We start from the raw sequence: 10,425 nt of genomic DNA, 5'->3' as shown, positions 1-10,425 counted from the left end.
CTGTCTCTCCTAATCCAAATGGAGCGGGTCTTAGAGGGTGTTTCTGAGGAAATAGAAAGGTACTGTGACATTGCACTCTATATGACTTTTATGAAAATACATTATATTCTCACTCATTAGTATAACTGGAATATGCTTCATGTAAAAGGTCTCTTGTAAGGTATCATTACAAAGCTTAGAATCTACTGAGTGTGGTCATCCTATTTGTATGTATGTACATGTGTTTACCTCTTCCAGGGGCCACGTAGTAAGTGTAGATTATAACACCCAGACACTTTGCACAGGATTCTAACACACTATTGCCATTTACGTAATCACACAGAAAATACACAGATGGGAACAAAAATTGTAAACCCTATACGCAATTCTCTGCCTCAGTTTCCTCAACACACCAGGCCGTTCTATGGGCCTGGATCAGGGTCACTTGGGGTGATCCAACATCCTTCTGTTGCAATGCATCACTTATATGCACAAAAACACAGCCTTCTCCCCCAGCTCCGATAACCTGACCTTAGCCAGAACATCCCCTTCCTTCCTCTTGCCCAAATGTCCTGTGGGTCTTCCCCCAGTGATTTCTTTTAGAACCTTTTGTTTTAGTCAGCTGCCTCTTTGTTGACCTTCAGTAACTTTCCACTCCTAACCCCCATTCTCCTGAACACCAACTTGGCCAAACTGCTTCCCTACTTAGCATAAGTATGTTGTCATTAGAACATAGTTTTAAAGTTAAGCGTTTCCCATTGTCCTCAGCCTAGTGAGTTCCTGCTGTAGTCCTGTCCAACAGGATGGATACACATAGAAAGAAATTTCCTATGATTAGGAAATGTCATGACAACAACTTCATAATATCAACTAGAATTCACAAGTCTTACAGACAGACCCCCTCCTCCCCCGCTTGACATGCACACAAACAAAACAAGCCATATGAATCAGGCTTGTGTACACTCAAGTCAGCAATTCTATCCCTCAGTTTTCTGACCAACTGGTGCCACCCCTCCACACCCTCCAAATCAGGCTTGTGTGCTCCTTGCCACCAACAACCAGTTTGGTGTACAGAATGTATTAAAGTTTCAGAATTAATATGAACAATGCCTAAAAATTACCTAAATCCAACATTTAAAATTATAGTAATGAACCTGCTGGTGGCATCAGATCTAGCGAGGATCCACCTCTCTACCAAGTTTTGTGTAAGTAGATAGTAGTTCTGAAAATACTACTTGGCACTGAAAGGATGGGGGCAGGGAATCTAATGGGACCAGAACTGAGACAGATGCTGCAGATCTCTGTGTCTGGAGAGACTTTTTGATCAATGCAGAAACCATAGAATCTGCTGAGTCTGGAGATGGAATGACAGCCACTTCCATGAGGAAGTCGACGGATGAACCCTCCCCTCCTTCCTCCTGCCCATGAGTGGAAGGATGTGAGGGAATCTCAGAGGGAGATACTCACAATTTTTTCCCCTCTTTTAAGAAATGTGAGCTGGGATTCTTTATGATACGGGTGATATTGTAAAAGAGCTCAAATGAATTCTCTGCTCAGCATTGCCCCCCCCTTTTTTATTATTAAAGATCTGATAGAATGAATTGAAATAGTTCTCTCTTCCTCCCCTTCTTTCCCCACTGAATAGGTTTGGGGTTGTTAGACTTTTTCAGAAGAATTCAGTATTTTTTGTAGGCAGTAACTGACTGATGTATTCCCTCAAACTGAAAGCTGCAATTTAAAGGTGGCATAGTGAAACTTTGATAATCCTAATACAGAATGGCCTCTTTCTGCTCTCATTATTCACATGTAATTTTTGTTTGTGGTGTATGCCCAAGAATGAATTTGATCTGGGAGCACAAATGCTCTTAATTGGTGTGTGTTAAGGGGTGCATGCAATCTTGATTAGTGGGGAGCAGGGCACCAATCTAGCGTCTTCCAATACAACTGTCTATTACACCAAACATCCAAATTGACAAGTTTTGGGGGGGACAAGTAACCTGGTAGAAGAGGAAAAGGAGTCAGAGTTCAGGTGTGGTGTGTGGTCTGGTAGAATGGAAAGACTAATTATCATTCAGTAACTATTTATTTTAATATGGAACACTGATTCATAAATATATTTAAGTATGTTCCCAAATTGAAGCACTAACATCACTGGCATGCAAAAACAACGAGGAGTCCCTGTGGCACCTTAGAGACTAACACAAATTTATTTGGGCATAAGCTTTTGTGGGCTAGAACCCACTTCATCGGATGCATGGAGTGGAAAATACAGGAGCAGGTATTAATACAGGAAAAGATGTGATTTGCCTTACCAAGTGTGAGGTCAGTCTAACAAGAAAATTCAATTGACAGCAGGATACCAGGGGAGGAAAAATAACTTTTGAAGTGGTAATGAGAGTGGCCCATTTCAGACAGTTGACAAGAAGGCAAGAGTAACAGTAGGGGGAAATTAGTATTGGGGAAATTAAGTTTAGGTTTTGTAATGACCCAACCACTCCCAGTCTTTATTTAGGCCTAATATGATGGTGTCCAGTTTGCAAATTAATTCCAGTTCTGCAGTTTCACGTTGGAGTCTAGCACGGCTACCGCTCTGAACACTATCACTGGGATGGGTCACATACTTTGTTAGTCACGTGCATGAGTACTCTCTGGAGTTGGGGCTTTAAGGCTGAACAATTACAGGGTTTTTTTATTCTCTTTCTTGTTTTGGTTAAATAGGTATTTAATACAAATCACTACCACTATAGGCTGCCATTTTGTGGTCAGAGAGTCCCGTTTCACATCACTGCAACCAGACATGTCTCCAGATGTCCCACTGGACTCTCTGAATGGAACTCCTGCCTCAGCTAGCTTGGGAGAGATTTTTGCAAAAGCAGCAGGAAATAAATTGGAAGATTTCCTGGATTCTCATCTGGGCATTTTCCTTCAGGGACATTCATGGCTTGAGAACGTATTGAGGCCACCTGAAATCTCTCTTTGTTCTGACATTACAGGAAAATTATCCACGCCTCTTTGTTTGGAAGCTGTTCCAGTTCACATGTGTTATGCTGTTATACTGTGGCTATGCTGCATGTTAGGGTTCCAAGATTAAATTTGATCAGAGAAGTGTTGAACCACAGAAATATATAGCAAACACATAATGTCAACAATGTTTAACATCCCAGCCCTTTCTTTTAAAATTACAATTGTCTGGTGATTTTTTTTTTTTGCATCAATGTTCTTCATTTTGCATTTTAAACACCAAGTAAATGAACAGAATATAATCCCATAAAATGTAATTTGTGCAGTTGAAATTGTGTAATAGAGAGTCAATTGCATGACTCAAGGTCAAGTGTTCTGGAGTGCTAGAAGTCACTCTGGGAGGACTCAGCAGATTGGAGGGATTCCACTGCATGGTGGAATGTATCCTTCAGCTGTTTTAACCTCAGTAGTGGCAGTATCTTGAGCTGGAATGAAATAGGAATTGGTTGACTCACAAAGGTTAAAAAATAAATTTTCCATTGTATTAATGTTAATAAATTAAATGAAAATATCTTTTCTACCCCTAATAATCTCAAGTCTTATGGTATGTTCATATTTTTTATAAATGTCTCTAGGAAACATCTCAAGCCTTAGAACACAAGAAAGAGCTCTCATGAAGACAGATTAATAAATAGCAACCATGGTCATAATAGAACACTACATACATAGAAGTCGGAGTACTTTGGAGGTAGGTGCGGGGTGGGGGAGGAAGTATAATTCTTTGATGACCAAAGAGCTGGTGAGGTGACCAAGGATTCCAGATATGTGTACTTTCGTTGCATGGTCTGCCAATTATCTAATGCATAACAGCACCTGATAGGTAGGAGATGGTGAAGATGTGCAAAAATAAATAATAGTAGAAACACAGAAAAATAAATCCACGTCACTGAAAATCCATTTCCAGCAGAGGACAGGAAGAGCCTGAAGCTGCTGCCATGAAAATCAGTTGCTATTTGGCCATTGACCCTGTAGAAGAAGGATCCAGCCTTATACAGAGTTCTAAGATATCCGTTATCACTGTTCAGCTGTTTAATTGACACTAATGTTAATTCATTTATTGCAGGGAAAAGTTTTCTACTGTACCTTAGTTACTAAGTCTTCTTGTGAGTTTGTCAACCAGTACAAAACAGCTGGGTATTTCCATGCGAATGATCTCCCAGGCACACAGGCTGTATTGCTTTTCTTTCAGGAAAGCATCTATCCCATGAAAGTATTGTTTCACTCTTTGACTGGTGAGCTGGAGGTCCTTACTTTCTGGGTTGGTTAAGTCCTTCTTCATCTGTGCTCTCAAACATGCCTCCAGCCCCTGAATTTGCTGGTAAAGTCCACTTTGGAACCTGACTCTGGAAGTCCCATCCCAGGCACTTTGGGTGAGGTTTTTGAAAAGATGTTGAAGATATCTTGGAGGATCTCTTGGATTGCCACCTTGGCATTCTCCTTTTGTGACACTGGAAGTTAGACAACATCCTGGGTGGGCTTGAAAGCTGCCCTTTCATTTATGCATTGTGAGGGGAAATTTCTGTTCCTTTTCTTCAGAAGCTCCAAGCTCTCTTTGTTCATTTTGTTCTGCTGGAAGTGAAGCATGGTACAGAGCCGAGATGAGATTTCAGTGGAGAAGAGCAGTACGAGGCAAGCATGCAGCAAACACCTGGTGGTCCTGATGATGTCTATACAGTCCTTTTCTTTGTGTGGAACTTTGAGCCTGGAGTTTGTTGAGGGGCCTACATAGACTGCTGTGTCTTTCCTTTATGTCTCTGAATTTAAGTGTTTGGTTGGAGAATGTTTCTAGCATTTTCTGTTTACAAGATTTTCCTTCTTGAAGATTTCAGAGTTTTTCATTCTGTTTTTTTCTTTCTCTTTTCTAGTTCTTTTACCACATTTCCTTTTTTTGTGTGTGAAATTGACTACCCATGATAATACACAACCATGTTACCTCAAGCTTTTTATGGTGAATTAATTTAAACACATAATTTAATAAGATCATCTACAGTTCCAAAGTGGTATGGAGAAGAACCTCAATTCGTGAGACAGTGCACTTCTGATTCATGAAGTGGGTTGTAGCCCACGAAAGCTTATGCTCTAATAAATTTGTTAGTCTCTAAGGTGCCACAAGTACTCCTGTTCTCCTTCATTTGAGAGACAGAAATTGTTTAGGAATACTTAAAGTTTGCTAGGCATGGGAAAAGTAAATGTGGGAGTAAAGAGTTAGGCCTCCCAAACATGTTGGTAAATCTCAACTTTACCCATTTCCTCCAATTTAGAAAGCACATTTAAAATGTAGACAGCAGAAAGCATCAGTATCTTCCTTCTAGTAAACCATAGGAAATAGAGTGCTCTGAGAAAATGAAACCTTATCTTATTGTTTATTTCCAGATCTTAATATACATCCTGTGGCTGAGGAATAGATGCAATTGAAAGGTGTGGATATCATGTCCAGTTGATCACTCCAAGTAGCTGGAAAAATAGTGAAAAATTGAGAGTAATTCATAAAACAGGATGAGCATCAGTAACATGCTAGAGAGGTACCCACATGGATGATTGTGATTCACAGTGTGGTCAGAAGGAGATTATGAATAGAAGTCATACTATGTATTTTTAACAAGTGTGTGTCTGGGATGGAATAATTCAAAGAATCTTCTAAAAATCAAATTCAGTGTTCATCATTTTTGCTGGTCCCCTGTCTCTTTTTGCTTTCCCCTCGGCTTGGGTAGGAATACTCCTCTGGTTTGTTTAATTCTCTTCACTTCCTGTGGTCACATTTCATTTTCTGGATTTCAAGCCCTATCAGAGAGTGTTGTGATGGAAATTCCATCATGGCAGGGAAATGCGTTTTTAATTCAACAGGAAAACTATTTTTGCTGAAATTAAAAAGGAAAAATCACATGAAGAAACCATGAAAACATTTCTGTGCATGTTAATTTGGTTAGTGGAAGAAGAGTTGGGAAACACTTTTTATAAGAAATTTTGAGATTTTTTGCTTCAAATTTATGGAAGAGACTGAAAATCAGAGAAAGCAGACTTTCTCCCATTACTTTCCATGGGTGTTGGGATGAATCTTCCACTTCGGGGTGAAGTCCCAGGAAAAGATATTGAGGAGGGAGGGAAATAAGTAATATTAATACTAGAAGAAGAGGCTAGGTTAAAAGAGTAAATACTGGGTAATGGGAGGAAATCTAGATCACCTCTTTCAGTAAATCTGTATGTTAATAGTTATCCAGAGGGGCTGGAACAATTCTTATAGCGGAGGGCTCTGAAATCCAATGAACAAAACTTCAAACCCTATATATGATTGAAACAATGCAGTCGGTTGCTCTGCACAACCCCAGCTCCCATAGTTTCAGCCTGTGGCCGTCCTGGTAGGGTGGCTGTAATGGAACCACGCTGTTGGGGACCCGAAGTGGGGGTCTCACATGGCCCTAGAACTGATGAAGACACTCATGAAGTCTGTGTGGGAAGACCTTGTGTTCTCTGTGGAAGCCAGAGCCTCATCCGTTTCTACGATGAAAGCTGGGGACAAACCTGCCACTATTTCCTCCTGCCTCCCAGTGGAATGATTAATTTGGTTAGAGTCTCCCAAGTCTTCCTACACTTTTATAAGAAATTTGAGATTTTTAGCTTCAAATTTTTGAAAGACAATTGTAAAGCAGAGAAAGCAGTCTTACCAGAGCCCTCAGATTGTCATGGGCTACGCTCCCCATTCTCCCATGACTTTCCAGGGGTGTGGGGCATCTGTATTCCACACCAGGGTGAAATCCCAGGGGAAGAAGTTGCGGGGTACTGAAAGCAAATGAACAAAACTGCAAACCCAGTATATGAATGAGACCATTCTTTTGGTCGCTCTTATTACTTGAAGCTTTGCACCCCCAGCACCCATTGTTCCAGCCTGGAGTAGTCCTGTCAGGGTGGCTGTAATGCAGGGGTTCTCAGACTTTTGTACTGGTGACCCCTTTCACATAGCAAGCCTATGAGTGGGACCCCCTTATACATTAAAAACACTTTTGTATCTATTTAACACCATTGTAAATGCTGGAGGCAAAGTGGGGTTTGGTGGAGGCTGACAGCTCGCAACCCCCCATGTAGTAACCTCACAAACCCCTGAGGGGTCCTGACCCCCTTTTGAGACCCCCTGCTCTAATGGAACCATGCTGATAAGGACCGGAAGGCAGGTCTGACAAAGCCCTAGAAGTGATGCAGACACTCAGGTGCTTTGTGTGGAAAGATTTTGTGTTCTGTGCAGAAGTCATCGGGTCAACTATTTCCTCCTGTCTGCTAGTGGGATGATAAAGGTGAGCTTAAGTGGGGATGTATTAGTGGTGTTTTCCTCCCTTTTTATCTACCTGTGGTTGGCTTTCCCACAGGAAGACCTAAATTCATAGATGATGGATAACATCAAATGGCTCTTAAGTAGATTAAAAGATTCTTCCACGTAGCACAGCTTAAACACAATGTGATGGAATGGTTGTCAGGAGGTTCTCCTCTGCACTATAGGGGTAATGAAGAAATTAGACTTTGAGGAAGTGTTTCTATGGCTCCCAGGTGCAATAGACCAGGTCAAAGCCCCTCTCCAGCCACTCCCCATAATTGAGGTTCCGTTTCAGCATGTAGTTGTGGATATTCTGGGTCCTTTCCCTAAGAAGACACCTAGAGGAAAGCTGTACATACTGACTTGCTTGGCCGCAAGGCCAGGGCCAGCGCTGCCTCTGGCCGCAAGTTTCCTAAAGATGTGTTCAGCTATTGAGAATCTAAGCCTCCCAGAAGAAATGTAACATTTTCATGGACTCTCATTGGACTGGTGTCGACTGTGGCCGCAAGGCCAGGGCTGGCGCCGAATGTAACCGCAAGTTTCCTAAAGATGCGTTCAGCTATTGAGGGTCTAATCCTCCCAGAAGAAATGTAACATTTTCCTGGTGTGACATTCTATACCTCCACCACTCAGGCAGTGCAGCTCCCCCTCCCACTCTTTGAGCCATAACTGAGTCCCACATGTATATATTTGTTATAACATTGCATTGGCCAGGAAGCTTTACTTTATATTGCACATGCTACATTGTACCTGTACATTATACATACGATCATATTTCCTTTTGTAAAGATGTAACCACCTTCTGTAAAATTGAGCAAAACGTTTAAAACAGTTCAAGCACATTCTGTGAGGAAAATATACACGCTGAAAATGTGTTGCAGTTACTGAAGTATTTCCCAGGCCTATCTCCTTCAGTCCTGCATCTCAGGATATAAGATACTCTAGACCGGCTATAAGCTATACAAAGGGAGACTGTCTTTACAATGTAAAAAGGTGAAGTGGTCTAAGACATACTTGCTTTTCTTGGGCAAGACCTCATAAGATCAGATGACATGTCCTTCAATTTTCCTCAGTTTTGCTGTGGAAAAGAATGAAAGCTGGCACCTCCTAGAGTAGAAAACCTCCCAAACATTTTAGAAACTAATCAACCACTCCATTAAGTCACACGTGCTGCCCTATCCTCTGTTTCTATACCAAACCAGAATACAAGCAAAATAGCTGTACTGTGCTGAGAGCTGGGTGTTTGCTGGGAACTCTCTATGCCCCCTGGACTCTGTCGTGCCTTTCTTTGCAACAGAATGGAGGGCTGCAGATGCAGCCACTAGAAAGGTCTGTGCTGCAGAAAGTGACAACCAATGTATGAGGTGTATAGGAACCCCATTTGTCTCTACCACTAGAGCACCGGTGCAGCTATTCCATGCCAACCCAGCAGGCTAAGGGGCAAAACAGTCCACCCAAAGCCAGATTTTTGAGCTTTGATGAGAGGTGGCCCCATTTGGCCCCATGTGTTCTGTGTTTCTTGCCTCATTTTCTTGCTAGGGATATTTGCATTCCCTTTTCTGTAACCTCATAACTTCCATAGCAAGTTGTTTCTAAGCAGTGGTGATATGTGGTAGATAAGCAGCAGTAGATGAATTTAAGATATACAATGTATAGCATGTCCTCAAGCTTAAGGGAAAAAAAGCCCGAGTATTGATTTGTTCTTAATCCTTATTAACAACTTTCTACCAAATGTTTTGAACACATTGGATTAGAATGAACAATCCTGGTTTTCTTAGATAATGAGGGTAGTTTAATGACTAATAGCAATGGAAACCAAGCGCTGCACCTAACTAAAAGCAATAACTTGGGAGTTCTCAGGACTAGGCAGATACAGGGCCAGAATAACGTGTAGTGATCCTTTCCTCAAGTACAGGGTATCTATCTAGTGCTCAAGATAATGTTAAAAGGTGCAGTCCAGGTACCCCACACTACTACATTGCCCAAGGAAATGTGGTTCACCAACAAGGGGGCAAAGCTATGCACCAGCTGGTGCATTCCAAGTTGCTATTACATAGTTGTCATCTTCTGCACAATGAACAAAATGATGCTTGTTTGACTAATGGCAAAATTGTCAGTTCCATATCCATGCCATCTTATTTTATCCTTTGTCTGATCACTTTTCCTTGCCAAATTCTAAAGCCAAGATCAATCAGAGTGCATGCTAGCTGTTCTGAAGCACCAAGATAAATCAGTTTGATGTCAAAATTGCAAAACCAATATGGAGTGAGGCTAACCCAGATATGACCCTGTACTTCATTGCATTCGATAACGTGCCACACAGAATTGAAAATGGTGGTATATTACACTATAATACAAACAAGTAGCATCATGGTTTTTCTATAATTCCCAAACTTGGATGACCTGCTGAGAGGGAAAATTGCTCTAATAAAAACACTAGAGCAGGGGTCTCAAACTCAGTTTACCTTAGGGCCAGTGCCAGTCCTCAAATCCTCCCAGCAGGCCAATAATATCACTGAAGATGGTGTTCAGAAAGAAAATGTTTACATTGTATTTTTTATTTTGAATTTCTTAGTAATAATAAAACGTCATACAACTCAGAGACTTTATGTAAACTCCCCATCAGTAATGATTAACCTGGGGAAAGCACAGGATAGAAAAAGCAGATGTAGATCATCCAAATAGACTGTTGTTGCCAAGTCTGTTGGCATCTATAGGAAACCAAGAAAGTCAGCAAGGCCAAGCCCGGCGCCGACTCTTTTCATGGGGGGAAAAAAAATCCCATTTTTAGACCCGCTCATGGGATTTTGGCTATATAACATTATAACTGGACCTGGCAGAAGCACACCTACCGATTTTTGGATGTTTTTGATTCTTAACCATGGAGCAAATTCATATCCCTCCTGTCAAAAAACACAGAAAGCGAGATACATACTTTTCCTATGGTGGTTTCTTTTCACAATTTTTCGTGTCTTTTTTCTTCATGTTCATCCCTGTATATTTATACAAGGCACCCAGTTTACTGTTCCACCATTTTTGTTATGGGGAGGATGTTTTCTCCATTCTACCAGACATTGTTATCTTTATTGTCCTGACACCATCATAAAAACTGTTTCACAAAG

The 10,425-nt window shown here is 41.2% G+C and overlaps 1 protein-coding gene across 1 annotated transcript; it reads right to left on the bottom strand.

Moving 5' to 3' along the window:
- Positions 1-4,084: 4,084 nt before the first annotated feature.
- LOC112107984 (interferon tau-like) lies at positions 4,085-4,584 on the bottom strand. Its single transcript, XM_029913669.1, is given in 2 exon segments — positions 4,085-4,383; positions 4,386-4,584. Coding segments are annotated over 2 exon segments (498 nt in total).
- Between the last annotated feature and the right edge of the window lie 5,841 nt (positions 4,585-10,425).

This window comes from Terrapene carolina, unplaced genomic scaffold (assembly GCF_002925995.2).
Source record: "Terrapene carolina triunguis isolate 2854851 unplaced genomic scaffold, T_m_triunguis-2.0 Scaffold789, whole genome shotgun sequence".
Taxonomy (NCBI): domain Eukaryota; kingdom Metazoa; phylum Chordata; order Testudines; family Emydidae; genus Terrapene; species Terrapene triunguis.
The sequence above is the reverse complement of the archived record's forward strand: the minus strand, read 5'-3'. Positions and strand labels throughout refer to the sequence as shown.